Consider the following 19,072-nt stretch of genomic DNA (forward strand, 5'->3'; position numbering starts at 1 on the left):
GCAGGAGGCAGCTGATCCAGGATTCTCTCTCATCATGGATGTTTCTATCTCTCTCTCCCTCTTCCTTCCTCTCTGAAATCAATAGAAATATTTAAAAAATAACATGTAATTCTTCTAACAACTCCATGACATAGGTATTGCTATTCTCAGTTTTCAGATAAAGAAAATGAAGCTCAGAGAGTTTTGTTTGTTTGTTTTTTTATAGCAAAGGTGGAAATTTATTGAAGAACAAGTACAGACTGCCACGTGGGAAAGGAAAAGAATCTCACAGCACAGACTCCCACGTGCGGAGGGGGAAAGAGTCCTGAGGCTCAGAGAGCTTAGAGTGCTGCACCCAATGTTACCTGACAGATGTGTAAAAAGGCCAGAATTATCCCTAGGCCTCCTGCACCTGAATGAGACTTTGTCTGAACCCCTCATATGGAGGAGGGGCTGCCTGACTGGCCTGTAGCTGCCTATACAGTTGCCCTCAGAGTGAGATGTGACTACACCCACTCCTATGGCCACTGAAGACCTGGTAATCACCTCACGTTGGCATTTGCTCCACTGTCCAAAAGGAACTTGACCATCTGCTGATGTCCCGCGCTGGTGCAGTGGAAGAGGGCAGTCCAGCCTTGAATGTCCTTCATTTCTAGCTCAGCGCCTTGCTTCAAGAGAACACAGAATGCTTGTTACGGCCTCGTCTCCTCTACGTGGGGCAGACGCCCTCCGGGTCATCATGCTGAAAGAATCAAAGTGATTACACGCACACGCACACCATGGCCTGCAGTGGTTCACATCTCTGCCAGAGCAGTCAGGAGCCCCTCAGGTTTCTGGGCCTGAGTCCCCTCGTAGCTCACCTGGAGGAGAAAGTAGGCGATGCTCTCGTTGCCACAGCTGGAAGCAAGCATCAGTGGAGTCTGCCCTTCCGGGGTCGGCACATTCACACTCACCCCCGCCTCGAGCAGCAGGTGCACGATGGTATCGTGTCCAATGTAGGAGGCATACATCAGCGGGGTCCAGCCACCACCATTCTTCTTATTCAAATCTAACTCTCTCCTAAACAAATGCAAGATATGCTAGCCATGCACAGCCATCTCACATGTGGGGTGTACCAGAGCCAGAGTCAAGGCCAGGAATGAAGCTAAACATCGTATAGTGCACAGGACAGCCCCCACCACAAAGAATGACCTGGCCCAGATTGTCAGCAGTGCCAAGATCGAGAAATCCTGACCTGGAGCCTTGACTGCCTTCCACCAACAGACCACAGTCTCGTAGCCAGTGCTGGGGGCAGAGGAAGGGACTTAGACAATGGAGTTCCACTGCAACTAATTTCCCCTTTGTCACCCTACTCTACAGAAACATTCTTAGAAAACCCGTGACCAAATAATCCTATCTTTCTCTCTGATTTCCATTAAATTTCTAAAAAACCATTTCCCACAGGAAAAAAAAATGTGGGCTTCCCAGGTATGGCAATAACATCCACTTCCAGGAACATCTTGTGTAGTTGATGCCCCACAGCCTTTCCTCCAGTGGAGCTATTCAATCTGCCAATCAATCCACACAGCTTGTGCTTCTCATAGGTATGCACATAATAAACTATACCATTCACTAGCATCTTCTATTGACTCTGGAATGCCCATAAAGCCATTCTCAAAGGTCCTGACCCAGAAATGCAGTAACAGCCACTGGCTGGGAGAGCCACATGAAGACCAATTCGTCCTCACCACGTGACATTCATTGATGGAGCACTCAATTCCACATGGAGGAGGAAGGACCTGACCCTTGGCAGAACATATCTGAGGCTCTCACACCTCCCATCAGCCCAATCCCTCCATTCTAATGCTTCCAACTCCTTGAATCCTAAGTCTATCTTACCGTGAGCAAGCCTTAGGATTGGCTAGCACCACAATCCCCATCAGAACACAAACATTTCCCTCTTCTCTTCTGTGGAGCCATTCTGGACTGTGCATTTTACCAGAATACCAAAGTTAAAAGCCCCAAAACACCATAGCAGCAGTTATCAATGGGGTCTTGGTGACCCTGGGGGGAGATGTGCTGCCTGAGTACCCAGCTACACAATCCCAAGGCCGCCTGGTGCAGGAGTACAATGGGATAACCCTCACCACAGTGCACTTGCACTTGACTGGCCAGGTTTTTATAAGTGATGGCTATGACTTGGGCACTGGAAATCTGGGGCTTCAACAAGATTTGACTCTGATGCCCCAGGAACTGGAAAAGGCACATGTAGGTATGGACATAGATCGTTTCTCTGTGTTATCGATGAGAAATGGAAATATAAGCACAAAGTGTGGTGGATATAAAGGGCGTGAAGGCGAGGAGACAGATTATTTTCCAAAAATTACAGTACACATCACATTGTACTACAAACAAGACAGCCAAGGACCACTGCTGTTATATGGGGACTTAATTTATGTATAACATTAGTAAAAATGGTATGTGGGCAGTTAGTTCAGGTGGCAATCCTCCAGAGGGGCAGATGAACCTTGCTGCCTTCTCCTCCTCCTCCTCCTCCCCCTCCTGCTCCTCCTCTCCCTCTTCTTCCCCTTCCCCCTCCTCCCCCTCCTCCTCCTCTTTGGCAGATGCTGGAGGGAAGAGGAGGGCACCAGGGATTAAAATGAACCCCTTGGGAAAAGGTCATAGGGCATTGCTTTCTATTTTTATTTGAGCATTCCCGCAGTTAGTAAAAAACCATAAAATTACTTTGGTTAAAGTAAGCTGGAAATGTTTCTAACTATACCTATGAAAAAAAGTTTAGCTTTTTCTTCCTAGGAATAAAAACTGCCTTCCTTATTAGAGTATAGCATAAACCATTATTCACAACTGCCTGAGAGAAGCAGGGTTAATCTAGGCCATATGTACTAAATGTCTATGAATCCTGGTTAGCTTACTAATATCTCTATTTGGGAGTTGAGGCCACTGAGATGGTCCTCAAAATCTGAGGAGGAGGATTATTTCCCAAGATGTCTTACCGCTGCACACATTCCTTCACCACTTCGTACTGGCCGATGGAAGCAGCTGTATGGAGATCCAAGGGGATGGCCAGCTGCTCCCAGCTGACCTGTGCACCTGGCCCATGCCACATAGACAAGCTGCGGGTCAGGAGTTCTGGCTCACTGGCTTCATCGCTGAGCTCCGACATCGTTGTGGAGGGAGGTCCAGGGGTTTGTGGAGGGAGGTCCAGGGGTTAGGTTTTTCTTTCCTGGTGGTTCCAGGGAATGAAACAAGATGGTCACACTCATACCCACAGTAGGTGGTTATGTCACAACCTAGGACTGATTTAGACAACTTTCTTTCATTAAATATTGTATGATTTTGTTCAGCCAGCGTGGCTCAGTAGTTAAGCCTCAACCCATAAACTGGGAGGTCACTGGTTCGATTCCCTGTCAGAGCACATGCCCAGGTTGCAGGCCCGATCCCGAGTAGGGGTCGTGCAGAAGGCAGCAGACCGATGTTTCTCTCTCATCCATGCTTCTATTTCTCTCTCCCTCTCCCTTTCTCTCTCTGAAATCAATAAAAACATCTTTTTTTTTTAATTGTATGATTTTGTGAGCTTGTCACCAGACAGAAAAAAGAAGAGCATATATGGTGAGTCATACACTGCAGTGTTATTTTCCTTCATTAATCCTCAGGCCCCACATTCTAGAAAGGGTATTTTCCAGGAATTCAAGAAGCCTGAAAACCTCCTGGATGGTTAATAAAGAAATGCTAATTGGGTCAGTGGACCAAATCAGCTCTTGGGTGTGGGGGAAAGAACCCTGGACTTAGAGTTAGATCAAGATTTAGCTCTGCTGCCCTGGCCAGGTGGCTCAGTTGTTTGGAGCATCATCCCTTATACCAAAAGGTTGTAGGTTTGATTCCAGTCAGGGCACATACCATCCCTGGTTGGGGCACAAGCAGGAGGCAACCAATGGATGGTTCTCGCTCACATCGATGTTTTTCTCTCTCTTCCTCTCCCTAAAACAAACAAACAAACAAAAACAATAGAAACATATCCTCTGATGAGGATTAAAAAAAGTTAGCTCTGCTATTTGGCATCTCCCATCCCATTCTTCACTGTCTAATGGATACATAATATCTCAAAGGGCTGCTATTCAAGACACATGGAAGACCGAGTAAACAAACAGTGGCACATTCATAGGATGGAATGCTACTCAGCATTAAACAGAAAGAACAACAGTTGATACACACAACATACCACACAACACAGGAACCAATCTCAAACATATTGGGCTAAAAGCCAGACTCAAAGGCCACCTACTGTACGATTCCATTTATATGACTTTCTGGAAAAAATAAAACTAAATAGTTGGAGAACAGACTAGTAGTACCAAGGGTTGGGGGTGTGGGGTGCACAAAGGGATAGCAGGAGGGAATTTGAGGGTGATGGACCTGTTCTGCATCTTAATTGGTGGATGTGTAACTCTATGTATTTATCAAAACTCAGAGACCCGGACACCAAGTGAGTGAATTTTACTGTATGTAAATTGTTTTAAACAAATAAAATTTGAAAAAAAATTGAGAGCCCCTACCACAGGAACTAGGATCTGATTGGTGTTCAGCAAATGTCAAGTAACTACGAATCTTCCTATTCATCCCTTGAAAATGGGAGAGATAGGACAATACCAGGAAGAGTCTGGGAATCTTACCCAAATCAAGGGCAAGTCATTAGCTTTTTAGTATAACCCTCAGGTCCAGGAGTGACATTTGTCTCCTATTCTTCTCTGGGTGAAATAGAAAAAACAAAGAAGGGCAAAATCCAATTCAGAAGGCCTAAAGGTACCACAGATGCCGCTAGGACCTCACTCTCTACTAAAGAATGTTTCCAAGCCCCCAGGAGACAGCCAAGATGGCCAAGACAACAAACAAACTGCCAATTTTGGAGACAAAAGATTTGTAGGCCTTTTGCAAGAGTATGTGTACATGCGATGGGGCCTACAGGCAACAAAATTCAGAGCAAAACCCTGCCTCCTGGAACCACCACCTTTCACAGCTGGCAGGGCCTGAGCTCAAGCAGCTCTCACTTTGCAGGTGTGAGCCTTCAACCTGAGCAGTCCTGACCCACAGAGCCTGGATTAAAAGCCCAAAAAGCTGAGTGTCAGTTCAGAGCTACTTTCAAACACCCCTCAAGCCTTCTGTGGGTGTGTCTCTTCTACCCCAAATGCCTCCTCTTGGGTGGGGCCCATGTTCTCTCTCCTTTTATTGGATGCTCACATGTCTGACGCCCTGAAGAGTGCTGAGGGATAATCAGAACCAGGTCCCTACTCAAGAAGCTTACAGAGAATTTGGATGCGAAGGGACCATAAAGCTATTATTACTTCGTTTTCACCCGGTCACTGCCAAACGCAACATGATTATATTTAATACATTTAGAAAATGTCTTTTGCCTATCGCTTCCAGAACTTATCTCAAGGAAGTAGTACTTGGGATAGGAACCTTTTTCACTCTACCTTTTGGTTCTGTCCATTTTGTAAAATAGTAAGTACCATTATTTTAGAAATAAGCAAAATGTTAACTTAATAAAAAAGGTGCCGGTGGTCGACCGTCACGCCCACAGGGAAAAGATCTATATAAGCTCCAGGGCACCCCCTGCGGTCCTAGTTCGCTGGCCTTCCCCGGGGCCGGGGTATCCCAATCTCCTCAGGCTCTGAGGAGGGTCCCTAGGGAAGAACCGGAGCACCTACAGCACAGACGTCCCTTGCCGTCTCCTTCCAGTAACCCTACACGGAACGTGGCTTCATCTCCCCGCTCCACACACAGCTGCAGAGGCGAAAGCTCCGAGTCAGAAACTCACCGAGCGAGCAAGCAGCAGGCTGGGACGCCCCGCTGCGGGCTGCGCGGAGGGGCAGCAGGTGCCGGCACCAGGCGGGGCCGCTGTGGATCCTACCTGCGCGGGCCTCGAGTCCTGGGTCGCCTTCGGCTAGCTGCCGCCACCAACTGCACGCCCGCTTGCTTCTGCGCTCCTCCGGCTGGACCCGCTCTGCGCCGCGCGCGTCCGGGACCCCTCCACGCCGGCTGCCTCAGCGGCTGGACCCCGCGGCCCTGCTCCCGCCCCGGAAGTGGTTGCGGAGGCGCGGAGCACGCCGGGACGTTCGCGGACTCGCGGAGGAGCTCTGAGCGCGGTGGAATTAGCTGGTTCCACACCCGGACCTTCCTGTCAGCTCGCCCGGCTCTCTGTAGGACGCCCGCTACAACCAATGAGCTGGGAGAGTGCGCCTGCCCCGCCCCTCCACTAACCATAGCAACCAATCCTATTGCAAAAGTGGCAAGACGCGCCGAGCCCCGAAAGAGGCGGGGGTGGGGGTTAGGGGGCGGGGGGGACGGTTGGCAGTCCAGTAAAGTAAGTCTCCCCTGAGGGGGTATTCCGAAGGCGGTGAAAGGCTCAGTAGTTGCGCCGCGGCCCAAGGGGGCGAGAGCGACCGGAGAGACGCGCTGGAGGCTGGGTATAGCCCTGTCAGGACAGCGTTGGGAGGGGAGGCCGAGGCGGAGGCCTGAGGTGAGGGGCCTCGGGCCTGCCGCAGCTGCAGAGATAAATGTCGGGAGTTGGACAGGACGCGGAGGAGACAGGGGTTGGGAGTGTGTGGCAGGACAGACGCTGGGTTTTCCGGTTTCCGAGCTTTAGCATTTAAAAGCCTGACCTGGGAGGCCGTTGGCGTCTAGTTGTCATGACAACCACCCGCCCAGTAGTGGGGATGACAAGGGTGGGGCTTGGGCGGGGCTAACGGGCTGCAGCCAAGAAACGGACGTGGATTCAGAGTCAGGATTCCGAGGAAACTTGGGATGCCAGTTTGTGTAGCATTTGGTCTAACCCTCATCTGCTGGATAAGCCAAGCTCCTCCGCTTGGCGTTCAGGACCCTTTAGGATCTGGTCCGTTTTTTTTTTTGTTTTTTTTTTCGCAAAGTCCAGCAATTGACACCTTTCCACCCCAAACTTATTGGGCAATTTCCACTCCTCTGGCACACTACATGTTCTCCTGCAGCACAGTGCCTTCCCCTTTCCCTTCATTGCCTTGTCCACCCAAAGAACTTATCAGTCTCTGGTAGTCCCCTTCACCTGTTGTCCTCTGATCTGCCCTGCAGCCAGAGACCATCCCATGATGTATGTACTACAGGCGTCCACACTCTGCAGTTTCCAGTTCTGGGTGCACCAAACTCCTGTCCCCACTCCTATAAGCACAGAAAAAGCAAGAAGCCCCACTGCTGCTACACTGATGGGAGCCTTGATGCAGAGTGGTAGCCAGCTAGGGCTGGGGCAGGAGTGTTCTCTTCCCATTTTATAGGCACAGCTGCCTCAGGCTGCAAGGATTTTCCAGGCACTGGCTGGGAAGTACATCACCCTACATTCCTAAAGCCCCTTTGACCCATGAGGGGTTGGGCCTTTTCCTTTTAAACTGGGATACAAAAGGGGGGGCTGCTTCAGTGCCTTGGTATGAGGGTTAAATTGAGTGATGACTCAAAAAATATATATATGCTGGGGACTCTTAGTCTATTCCTTTGTAAGGGAGCAGTAAAAGTTAGTGGGGCCTAAAATCCCCTCTAATTTTGATAGCAAATTCTCTTTCCCATATACAAACAATATAACTTATCTGAACCTATGAAATATAGATAATAGTATATAGTATCTATGTTATATGATATATATATAGTTTACATATATCTATATATCATGTATATACGTGTATCATTGTATATATCATATACTTGTGTACATAATTATATATCAATATCTATATATTATCATATATCACTATATATTCATATACATATATCTTCGATCTCCATACTGCACTGCACACACACACACACACACACACACACACACACACACACAGTGCAGGGCATAGTGCCTCGCACTCAGTAACAGGAACCTGCAGAACCAGAAGGGAAATGGGGTAGGAGGTCTGTGAGTCAGTTTTCATCCCCCACAAAGTGGTAGATTCTTTGAAAAGGCACCCCTGTCCCGTCCCCCGCCCCCCAGCTCTTGACCACTGGTCCCTGGATCCTGTCACCTTACCCTGCATCCTCTATAGGGTTCCTTGGATGATGGCACACTGAGAAACTTCCTCTGAGCCCAGGCCCCCATGGCATCCCAAGACAAAGATGTGGAGCCCTCACTGCCCTCTCCATGGGCCTCCCAGACGGGGCCCTGGGAGGCCATTCTGGAGGCTGTCAGGGAGCAGCTTCCGTCTCTGGACTCGGATTCCTCTTTGGTAAGTACGTGCCTTCTTCCCATGTCATCTTAGGCCCTGATTGCTCTTCCTTTCCTATGGCAAATGCGATGCTGACGCATGGATGGCGATGGAGCTTATTAGCTCTGCATTCATCATCACTGTTTTTGTTCTCTGAATATATTTATTGGTGCTCAGCATCCTCCTGGGTCTTACTAGTGACCCCAAAGGACAACTGGAGAATTCCTCTGAGGGCTTATCACAGTGCACTGAAATGGTAGCCACCCTCAATGGTGGTTCTAGCCAAGTTCTGGCTCAACAGAGAGTTGAGAAAGCACCTCAGCAGAGGAGGATAGCGGGAACATCAGCATCAAGCAGACCTGGGTCCCCATCCCCACTCAGTAGCTAACTTACCATGTAGCCTGTGGGCAGTTATCACTGGTACAAATTTGGGATTCTGTATGTAAAGTGCCTGGCCCAGAATGGGCGCTCAACTAATAGAGTTAACAAAGCCACCCATATCCTAGGGTATTTTTTTAATCCTCCTCCAAGGGCATATTTATTGATTTTAAGAGAGAGAAGAAGGGGGAAAGAGAAAAATCGATATGAGAAAAACATTGATATGCGACAGAAACATCAATTGGCTGCCTCCTGTATGTGCCCAGAACCCGCAGCCTTTGGTTGCTCAGTAAGATGCTTCACCAACTGAGCCACCGGCCAAGGCTTCATCCTAGTGTTTTTCTTACCCTGGTAAACACCCCTGTTTGCTTTATGGAAGATGGTGATAAACAGAGAGGTACATCATGTAAGAGTTAAGGACCAAGGCTCCACATTGTAAATTGTTGTAAGGATTAAATAATTAAATTTTGAGCACAGTGCTTGGGACATGGTGAATGTATAATACATAGTAATTTTCTTTTTAAAAATATGTTTTTATTGACTTCAGAGAGAGGAAGGGAGAGGGAGAGAGAGATAGAAACATCAATGATGAGAGAGAATCATAGATAGGCTGCCTCCTGCATGCCCCCCACTGGAGATTGAGCCCGCTACTGGACATGTGCCCTGACCAGGAGTTAAACTGTGACCTCCTGGCTCACACTCAACCACTGAGTCACACTGGCCAGGCCATAGTACTTTTCTGGTTGATCACATGCATTCATTCAACAAACATTTAAGGAGCCTACTCAGCCTCTTCAAGGACCAGGAGGCCTTTGTAACGTTATACACTGTGGTGGGCCTTGCTTCACCATGATGTTAATTGTGCTTCTAGTTTCTACCTACTAAGAGAATGTTGGGTGGCAAAAGTGACTCTGAATTTAGGTTTAAGTGAGTTGTACCATCTTCTCATGTAGTGGAAATTAGGCATGTGCACACATGTAAGATGTGACAGCGACCCCACAAGCAGAGCAAAGTGGGCGATGCACCAGGTGGGAGCTCAGCAGTGGATGTCAAATACACAGGTTGGAGCTGGGTGTGTAGAGAAAGGTTTTGGAAGTAACAAACCAGATTTGGGTCCTACCTGTGGCACCTGCAAAGATGAAAATGACACAGCTTCGACCCCAGAGGTCTTCCAGTGCACAGTGAGGCTAATAGGGAGTAGATAATGCAACCCCAGTGCCTTTTCACATCTTCAATCTCATTTGCTCTCATCTTCAGAATACTCCTGTGAGGTGGGCCTCCCCCACCCTACCTTAGAGGCGACAAATGAAGGCTTTATGTCATTAAAAGATGGTTCAAGTCATGGGGGAGGGGAAAAGCTGGACTCTGCTTTTTTAGCTACCATTTCGGTACCCAATTCATTCACACTAGGCATTAACTAAGCACCTGCTGTGTGCAATGTCAAGGATGGCAGGTATGTGCAGAACTGGGAACTCAGGATCTCACTTCCACGAGGTGGTGCTGCTGAGCTTACTTTTCTAAATCAGCAACAGGAACCAGCACTGGGCAAGGTCCTTCGGGAGAGAACTGATTGCCCCTGCTGTCCCGCTGAGGCAGGGCAGAATGGGGTAAATGGGGCAAGGCCCTCCTGGCTCTGCCCCCTGCCAGGTAATCCCTGAGCTGTCTTGTCGGTCCACAGTCAGACTGCGGAGAAGAGGAGCTGTTCATCTACCAGCGAAATCAAACCACCTTGATTCCAGACTTGTCAGAGGAGCTGGCTGAAGACCCTGATGGGGCCTGGGTTGCTCCGGCCAACAGGTCTCCTTCTGAGGTCAGTGGAATGCAGGCTCCAGGGAACCGGCTGGCAGAACAGGGTGTGGGAGTAAGTGTCCATGGCTCTCACTGGATTCTAACAGCAGTGTGGGTCAAAGAGGTCAAAACCCCTGGTCCAGCATCTCTGCACACCCAGGCCTTTCTCCAGGTACAACCCAAGGAGTTCAGACCCCAAACATCTACCAGTCTTGTACATAGTACAATTCCAGGAGCTCAGCACACTTAAGACCAGGGTTTTTTCTTCATTTCTATTACTTCAGCAATTCTTCTGGATGATTTTTTTTTAAATTCAAGATGGAAAAGTCTGTACCAATTTATGGGGGTCAAGCCATGGGCTTGCTCTGGAATCAAAGGGCTTGGGTTTTATCTTGTCCACTGCTTAATAGCTATGTAGCCTGTTTATAGTGGCCAAAGGTGGAAGCAACCCACATGTCCATCAACAAACAAAAGAGATAAAATGTGGTCTAGCCATACAGTGGAACATTATTCAGTCCACTAAAAGGAATACAGTACTGACACATGCTACGGCATGATAAACCTTGGAAACTGAGCTAAGTGAAAGGGCACAAAAGAACAGACAGTATATGGTTCTACTTCATTAACATATCTAGAATAGGCAAGTTTATGGAGACAGAACGTAGATTAGAGTTTACCAGGGGCTGGACGAGTGGAGTAGAGTTTCTGGGTTTTTTGGGGGGAGGGTGTGGAATGAAAGAGCCTAGGAAATGGACAATGGTGATGGTTGCACTGCATTATGAATGTATTTAATGCCACTGAACTTTACATTTAAAAATATTTAACATGGCAAAGTTTGTTATAGACATGCTACAATTAAAAAAAAAAAAACTTCCCTAAAGTATGTTTTTGAGGCTGCTAACTGAGGACACCTGTTTTCTCAACAGTCACTTGTGGCACCTGTGGAGTCCTCAGCAGAGCCCTGGGGTGAATGGAATGTAAGGATGAAGGAAGGGAAGGACCCTGGCCAGCCCTTGGAGAGCGGTGGTGAGAGCAGCTCTCTTAGGATGCCTGAGGAGACCCCCACATGGCAGAAAGGTGACCTTGGGGACATGTCCTTCAACACCAAAGGATCCCCGAGTCCTCCTTGGGGGCTGCAGGGAGCAGCCACCCTCTGTCTCCCAGGAGAAGACCTGAGGATGGACCCAAATGCTGTCCCCAGTGTTCAGAAGGGCTCAGACTCTGCAAACCGGAGAGCCCTCCGAAAAGAGAGAAGGAAGATGATCGAGAGAGACCTACTTCATAAAGTCACCTGGGGTGCCAGGGACCCCGCCTGCAGTGACCACAGTCAAGTGAAGGAGACACCCTGTGAATCTGCATCCACAGGTCCGAGACCAGGAACGCCACCACAGGAGCCCCGGGAAGGCCTGCCAGTGCTCTCCCTCCAGGTAGGCAACTCCCTTGCCCTGTGCATCCTCAGGGTGTGACCTGTAGTGGTCTCTAGACCTGTAGTGGTCACAGGCCAACTTGAGGGCTGGCCCATTACACCTGCCTTAATCTGTGGGAGCTGCTATAACGAAATCCCAAGATCTAGGCACCGGCACATTCTGTGTCTGGTGAGGGCCTGCCCTCTTCTCACTTTGTCCTCACTTGATGGAAGGGATTTGGGGCTCTTTTATGAGGACACTAGTTCCATTCATGAGGCTCCCCCCTCATGACCTAGGCACCTCCCAAAGGCATCACCTCCAAACCCCATCACTTTGGGGGTTAGGATTTCAACATATGAATTTGGGAGGGGCACCAACACTCATTTTACAGCAGCGACCTTAGGCCCATGGTCCCCTGTCCACTGTCAGACAGGCTGTCATACCTGTCTCAGGGTTTGTGCAGTGCTGGCAGACAGACCATCCTCAGGTAGAGTTAACAAAAACAAGGAAGAGTAAGGAGACTCCAGCCTTCTTTTTTTTTTTTTTTTAAAGTGCTAATCCCAAGCATGTTTATAAAGACATACAACTGCATATAAGATAGAGAACAGAGCCCCAGCCGATTTGGCTCAGTGGATAGGGTGTTGTCCTGTGGACTCAAGGGTCCCAGGTTCGATTCCGGTCAAGGGCATGTACCTTGGTTGCGGGCACATTCCCAGTAGGGGGTGTGCAAGAGGCAGCTGATGGATGTTTCTCTCTCATCAATGTTTCTAACTCTCTATCCCTCTCCCTTCCTCTCTGTAAAAAATCAATAAAATATATTTTTAAAAATCAATGGAAAAATACCCTCAGGTGAGGATTTTTAAAAAATTATGTTGAAAAACAGATAAATAATAAAATATTTTTTTTAAAAAAAGATAGAGAACAGACTCTGTCAAAGCATAATTCTCAAACGTTAATGCTCCCATTCTCGTACAAATAGTGAACACCTGTTAACATTAGACTTAGCTCATGAATGCTGGACAAGCAGGATGACAAAAGCAGTTCAAAGAGATTATAAGAAACTAGGATTTTGTAAGACATTGGAAGAAAAGAATGGAATGCCAAGATAAAATTGCTACATTAAGTGCAAAATCAGTCAACATCCTACCCGGCAACCGAACTGATATCTTTGGGGCTATCTTCTTTACTGGACAGAAAAGAAAACCATTGCACTTTCTCAGTTTTACAAAGTGGTAAAACAGGTGGGACCTGATCAATTGTGCAAACCAACCTCCCCTAGGAAGGTGAATTTCTTAGAAAAGCTCCAGCATGACATTGAAAGGTCATGCAATTCTCTTTTTTGCCTTATTTACAAATTTGAATAATTTTCTTAACAGCTTTAGAGAAAACTGGCATCAAGGTGTTCATGGAAGTCATTTTCACAAATTCCATTCTTATAAATTCCATTCTTTCTGTTCACTCCTAAACACTTTTATTTTCACTCACCTACAGGGCTGCAAGGAGCTGCAAGGTCATACATAACAAACATTAATTCCTGCTTAATTTCCCTCCTCTGGTCACACCAACTCTGCCTCCACAGCATTCTTTTTCAAGTCTCCAGTTTTCAGCACTTGCCTAGAATTATGTTTCTTTTTTAAAAATATATTTTTTATTGATTTCAGAGAGGAAGGGAACAAGAGAGAGATAGGAACATCAATGATGAGAGAGAATCATTGATTGGCTGCCTCCTGCACACTCCACACTGGGGACTGAGCTTGCAACCCAGGCATGTGCCCTGACCAGGAATTGAACCATGACCTCCTGGTTTATAGGTCAATGCTCAACCACTGAGCAACGCTGGCTGGGCACAATCTGTTTCTTAAGAGCAAAACTTTTTAACCTTCCAGTGTTTTAAACCTGTATGAACCTACAAAATTTTAAAAAGACACTGGGTTTTCTCCAGGTCAAAATATACCTTTGTGCCAGACACAGAAGTATTAACCAAAAAGGCATAGGAGCCCTAACTGGTTTGGCTCAGTGGATAGAGCGTCGGCCTGCGGACTGAAGGGTCCCAGGTTTGATTCCAGTCAAGGGCATGTACCTTGGTTGTGGGCACATCCCCAGTGGGGAGTGTGCAGGAGGCAGCTGATCGATGTTTCTTTCTCATCAATTTTCCTAACTCTCTATCCCTCTCCCTTCCTCTCTGTAAAACAAAACAAAACAAAACAAAACAAAAAGAGGTGCAGATCCCTGGTGCTTCATTCTGCAACCCACACAGGGTGGATGAGTACGCCCCATCTGCAAATGTAGGCATGCCTCCAAATCCTGATTCCTGCTCTGGGACATCCCATGCCAGCCTCTGTTGCTCCTGGCATCCTGCGGCAGCCTTGTAATCTCCACTTTAAATCATTTCAGCAACTTGAAGAGTGGGATTTGGATCACATCCTTCAGAGTCTGGCTGGACAAGAAGACGACCGGGGAGATGGAGCACCTAGAGGAGTGTGGTGGGCAGCTGATCACCTCCAGGGCCCAGGTCTGACCTTAAACACCAGGGCCCAAGGGCATCTCCACAAGTAGCTCCTTCCAGGGCCTCTCAATAAAATGGGTTCATGGGCTGGGTACAGTCAGCCTTGCAGCCCACCAAGTCCTCTCTGCTGCTCAGCCCTCACTGTCTTGAACATTCAGGTGCAAGTCCTTGAAAGACTTCATTTATATACTCACTCATTCATTCACTATATCTGTGACTGCCTGCTATGTGCCAGGCATAGACCAGGCCCTAGGGATACGAGAGGAAGCCCTTCAGAATTGGTCCCTGCCCTTGACCTTTACCTTTTCCTTCTACCCACCTCCTGAAGCCTTCCTCTCTTTCCCTCTGGGTGGAAAGTAATCCTGTCTTTGGCTCTTCTTCGGCCAGCTTCTAAACACAATCCTGCTTCTACTGCCTCCCTGTTTACAAAAGAAAGCCAGGGATGTTGATTACTGTCAGTGCACTTGTGGCCTTGCTCTGGGCAATCCTATATAATAAGAACTAATATGCTAATTAGACCAGATGGTGGAAGGACCAGTGGGGGGGCGGGGCCAGTGAGCCTGTGCTGCCAAGCCAGCCATGGCAGTCCTGGCGCCCCCACTTCCGCAGAGGTGGCTTCAGGGGAGTGGGCCTAAACTGCAGTTGGACATTCCCCCGAGGGCTCCCAGGCTGCCAGAGGGATGTCTGACTGCCAGCTTAGGCCCGATCCCCAGGGGAACAGACCTAAGACACTGGGCAGGTGGACATCCCCTGAGGGGTCCTGGACCGCAAGAGGGCACAGGCTGGGCTGAGGGACCCCCGAGTGCACAAATTTTTGTGCACTGGCCCTCTAGTTCTGTAAATAAAACAAAAGCTCCCTATTCCCTCCAGGCCTGGCCCGTAAAGGTAAGTGGGTGCAGGTCTGAGGTAAAGAAGCCAGGACATTCAGTTAGGCCTCCAGTTCAGAGTGAAGGCTCTGGGGCTGATAACCCTGTGCTGTTTTTAACAAGGTTTTGTTTGTAATTTAACCCCTGTTAACAGGCTGTGGAAAACCCTATAAGGTGGGGTGAGAGTGGGGGCTGTAATTAGTACCCCTTTTTTGAGGACAATGTGGCAGAATGTTTTCTATTTAAAAGGCATATAAGCTTTTGATCAAGCTATTCCACTTCTAAAGTCTATCCTAACACATACTCACATAGGTGGGTAAAGATGTGTATTTAAGGATGTTCGTCTCTGTTGCAGTTTGTTTACAATTGTGAAAAATTGAAAGCAACCCATATTTAGTATTAGTATTTAATAGGAGTCTAGCCAAGTCTGTTAAACCACAGAACAATCTGCAGTGTTAGTCTGTATACATTAACTTGGAAAGATGTAATATATTCAGTGAAAAAAATCTACAGAGGATAATCCAATTGCTATTTTTTTTTTAAGTGAACACAAGTGGAACTAGGGAGTGGGATAAAGTGTTAAGAAGTCACCCCTAAGAGTTGTCTCCCTGCTACTGAAGATACCACTCCCCCAGCCCTGCTAGGTGGAGGTGGGATACCAAAGGGGTGGGGCCGGGCCTCCCAGGCCCCATTAGTCAGCATCCCTTACTCTCTGGTCAGGTCATGCCGAGCCCAGTGCCCAGGACAGGCTCATGGAACAGCTCACTCTCCTGTGTGACACGCAATTCAGAGCCTCTTCCTCTGCCTGGAAGATGCCTGCTGACATGCCCCCGGACAATGAGCAGCTGGAGGTCAGAAGCAGGTGGGACTTCTTGCCAGTCATGGCCCTGTCCTCTTTAGAACTGGCCCCAGCCTTGCAGCCTATTGTGGATGGGGCACTTGATATATATTTCTCATTTCATCTAAAAAATCTGATCAAGTAGGTGCTACTATTATCTCCATTTCATAGATGGGGAAACTGAGGCTTAGAGATGTTGACTTACCCAGGTCATATGTAGCAAAGCTGGGACTCAGCTCCAAAGCACCTCTCTTTCTCCCACACCATGGAAAACCCTCCCTTCACCATCCACATGGTCTTCCAGGGGCATAGGGCCCTGGTCTTCTGGCCACTGTTAATTGGGCCAGCCCTGAATAGCTGACCCCAACGAGGCCAATTAGAGCCTTTCCTTGGGAATTTTTACCCTGGTATCTGGGTAGAGGTGAGAGGGAGGAGAAAGGCCAGTTATGGTGAAAAATACTAAAGCTGGGGGTGGGGAGGAGCAGAGTTGAGGACAGGGCCCAGGTGTATCCCTGCCCTTCCCACACTTTGGTTGTTCCACTCTTTTTAAGAATCTGAAAGCCAATGATTCCCTTTTCGCTTGAGTTAGTTGGAGTGGTTTCTGTCCCTGGTAATCCGAAGTGTCAACAGAAATGTTGACCTGCACTGTTCAGTTGTAGCCACTGGCCACATGTGGTTACTGAACCCTTGAAACATGGCCTGTGCAACTGAGGAACTGAATTTTTAATTTTATTGTATTAATTTAATTTTAGTTAGCCTAAATGTAAATTGCAACAAGTGGCTACCATGATGGAAAGCACAGATACAGGACATCTCAATCATCACAAAAAGTTCTATTGGATGGCACTGGCCTAAATCTTAAGGGTTGTTCTGAAGAGTAAAATAATTCATTGATAGGCCCTCCTCAGTGCCCCACACACAGTGGGCGCTCAGTCAGTGGCAGCCAGTAGCCCAGCAACAGGTCCCCTGTAATCACCGAGAAGGGACTCAGCACCCCTGCTCTTCTCATCTCAGATGTGCTTTGACGGAGCTGGGCTTCCAGGCCGAGCTGAGTCAGCGTCGGCTAAGGAACCCAGTGGAGCCTCCCACCACCTTCATCGACCTGAGGCCCACAGAGCCATCAAACCAGGGGTCATTGGAAAGGTACAGAGAGCAATGACAGCCCTGCAGCAAACCCACTGCTCTGTGGATGACACATTGGCCTAGAGGGGAACAGGGACTTCGAGGGATGGAAAGACTTGGGCACGGGCAAGTCCTGGGAGCACCGCTCAGTTGAGAAGTGCTCTTAGCCAGGAGCCAACAGTCCCACTTGGTCCTCAGGAGGTTCTCCCAGCAGAGAGGGAGGAAGCAGAGGCAGACACAACCTTTCTAGGTCTAAGCAAACAGTCTAGGTGGGGTACATCGCCCTGGGAGCTTCCCTCTACCACCTGGCGGGAAGCCCAGTGGCCCTTTGGTTTGGGTTGGCTGGGCTTTGGCTGGCCTGCCCACCCTCCTGCCTGGGGTTATCAGAGAGGCCTGGGCACTCCAAGTCCTGGTAGGAGCCTGGCCTGGCCAGGGTGGATTGGGGCACATCTAGCGAACCCTTGTTTCCTCTGCCCCAGCCCCAGCTCCGGCTCCAGCTCCAGCACCAGCTCCTCTGACAGTGAGGAGGCAGGGGAAGAGGAGACAGCTGCTCGGAGAGACTGGCAAGGCCCAGCGAGGCTACGGTAACCACTGTGGGCTCCTGCTGCCTGGGGCTGCTCCCTGTTGCTTTCCACACAAGCCCTTGGCCTGGCACATTTAATGTTTGTGCTTTCAGCTCAATGTGTTGCACCCAAGCCAGCACGTAAGGGTCTGGGGAGGTGGGGAGGGTCTGGGAGGTGGGGAAGGTAGTCTTGGGAGCCCACCTGGGACCCAGTATTATCTCAACCTGATAGTTGTTCCCAGTCAACACCAAGGATGCCTTAGCCTGCTCTGAAAAACAGCTCCCCAAATTGATTTCACCCCCAATTGGTGATGGCAGTGGAAGTGAAGAGAAAGTACAGAGATGGAGTAAAGTGATGAAAGGCCTGGATGAATTAAGATGTGAAATGTCAAAATTTAGAGAAGGCGCAAGTCTCCTTCGGGCAGGGGCGGGGGGTTGGGGGGAAGTCTCCTTGGGGGGGGCGGCACTGTGGTCATTGGCGAGTTACAATCATGTTATAGCAGTGCCCATTTTTGGAATTGGAAAGCTTGCTGATCCTATCCTTTGAGAATGTCAGTCTAATGAAACTTTCCCCATACTCTGGTCCATGATCAAGCATTATAGGAAAAAAGGGAAGAAAAATTTGGGTTGAGAAAGGACACATGGGCTTCATCCCAGACATGTTTAACATGAGGACATGAGTTGTGACTCAGCGAGGGCGCGAAGCTGCAATCGTTTATGTACATCTTGAGAACTGGGGAACATGCTTCTGGAAGCGCTGGCTTTTGTGTGTGCCGTTTCAGTGGCAAAGCATTGGGAGGTTTGGCCTCCACTTGGCATTGACTGAGGTGGTTCTCTTGTGTTACAGGGACTGTACTGGGAAAAGTCAGCTTCTCCAGCAGCTCAGGGCTTTTCGGAAGGGGATGGCTCAGCCCCAGTGGCCTGCCAACAAGGTTCCTAGCAGCCAGAAGGCTCCTGAAGATACAGCTGGATCTGGGACTGGGAGGAAGCAACATGTAACACTCTGAGTAAGGCAGAATGCCCTGGCCACTCAGGAGGAAGTCCTGGGGCCCTGGGGGACCCCCTTGGGCCAGGGATAGCCAAAGAGGTCCTGGTATCTCCTCTGGGCCAACTGTAAATGCCTCTGGGACTGGGTCTTAGGAGGTTAGTGGGATGGGTTGACAAAGTCAGCACACCCAGGCCTGATGGTCCCTTCACTCTCCTGTTTCCATTAGCAGGTGCTTTTGCAGTGCAGGGCCTCTCAGACTGGATCCATCATCTAGCCCTCTGTTAGAATTTGGTCAGAACATTTTTATGCATTTACAGCAGAGATCCCAGCACAAACTTATACATTGTACAGCATGAAGACAACACAGGTGACCCTAATCCTCTGAGAGGGCGTGGAAGGAAAGCCCATGAAGACAATGGTTTTGTTCTG

At 48.7% G+C, this 19,072-nt stretch overlaps 2 protein-coding genes across 5 annotated transcripts in view; one reads left to right on the forward strand and one right to left on the reverse strand.

Annotated features, from left to right (window-relative positions):
• The window catches only part of ANKS3 (ankyrin repeat and sterile alpha motif domain containing 3), a 34,735-nt gene extending 28,711 nt beyond the window's left edge, over positions 1-6,024 (reverse strand). For 3 of the 4 annotated variants that reach the window (XM_079794635.1, XM_079794632.1, XM_079794633.1), the window contains exons 1-4: positions 5,795-5,931; positions 2,973-3,202; positions 840-1,038; positions 526-647 (exon numbers count right to left, since the gene is read on the reverse strand). In XM_079794635.1, the coding sequence (XP_079650761.1) occupies positions 526-647; positions 840-1,038; positions 2,973-3,142 (491 nt within the window). In that variant the 5' untranslated portion in view covers positions 3,143-3,202; positions 5,795-5,931. Of the gene's footprint in view, positions 1-525; positions 648-839; positions 1,039-2,972; positions 3,203-5,794 lie in introns of all 4 variants that reach the window. The other variant, XM_079794634.1, reaches the window with a different exon arrangement.
• Positions 6,025-6,307: 283 nt separating this feature from the next.
• On the forward strand, positions 6,308-18,783 carry DNAAF8 (dynein axonemal assembly factor 8). The gene is made up of 9 exons (XM_079780601.1): positions 6,308-6,340; positions 8,031-8,210; positions 10,246-10,377; positions 11,282-11,782; positions 14,156-14,273; positions 15,854-15,995; positions 16,986-17,114; positions 17,573-17,677; positions 18,503-18,783. The coding sequence occupies exons 2-9, from the start codon at positions 8,082-8,084 to the stop codon at positions 18,660-18,662; spliced, it is 1,416 nt and encodes a 471-aa protein (XP_079636727.1). The 5' UTR covers positions 6,308-6,340; positions 8,031-8,081; the 3' UTR covers positions 18,663-18,783.
• The last annotated feature ends 289 nt before the right edge of the window (positions 18,784-19,072 follow it).

The sequence above is a fragment of the Cnephaeus nilssonii genome, assembly GCF_951640355.1.
Source record: "Cnephaeus nilssonii genome assembly, chromosome: 2".
NCBI lineage: Eukaryota > Metazoa > Chordata > Mammalia > Chiroptera > Vespertilionidae > Cnephaeus > Cnephaeus nilssonii.

Excerpts from the sequence above, each read along its gene's own strand:
- DNAAF8 (XM_079780601.1), top strand. The coding sequence starts at position 8,082 with ATGGCATCCCAAGACAAAGATGTGGAGCCCTCACTGCCCTCTCCATGG. Across the intron at positions 8,211-10,245 it reads TGGACTCGGATTCCTCTTTG|TCAGACTGCGGAGAAGAGGA; the intron begins GTAAGTACGTGC and ends GTCGGTCCACAG. Across the intron at positions 14,274-15,853 it reads TGATCACCTCCAGGGCCCAG|GTCATGCCGAGCCCAGTGCC; the intron begins GTCTGACCTTAA and ends CTCTCTGGTCAG.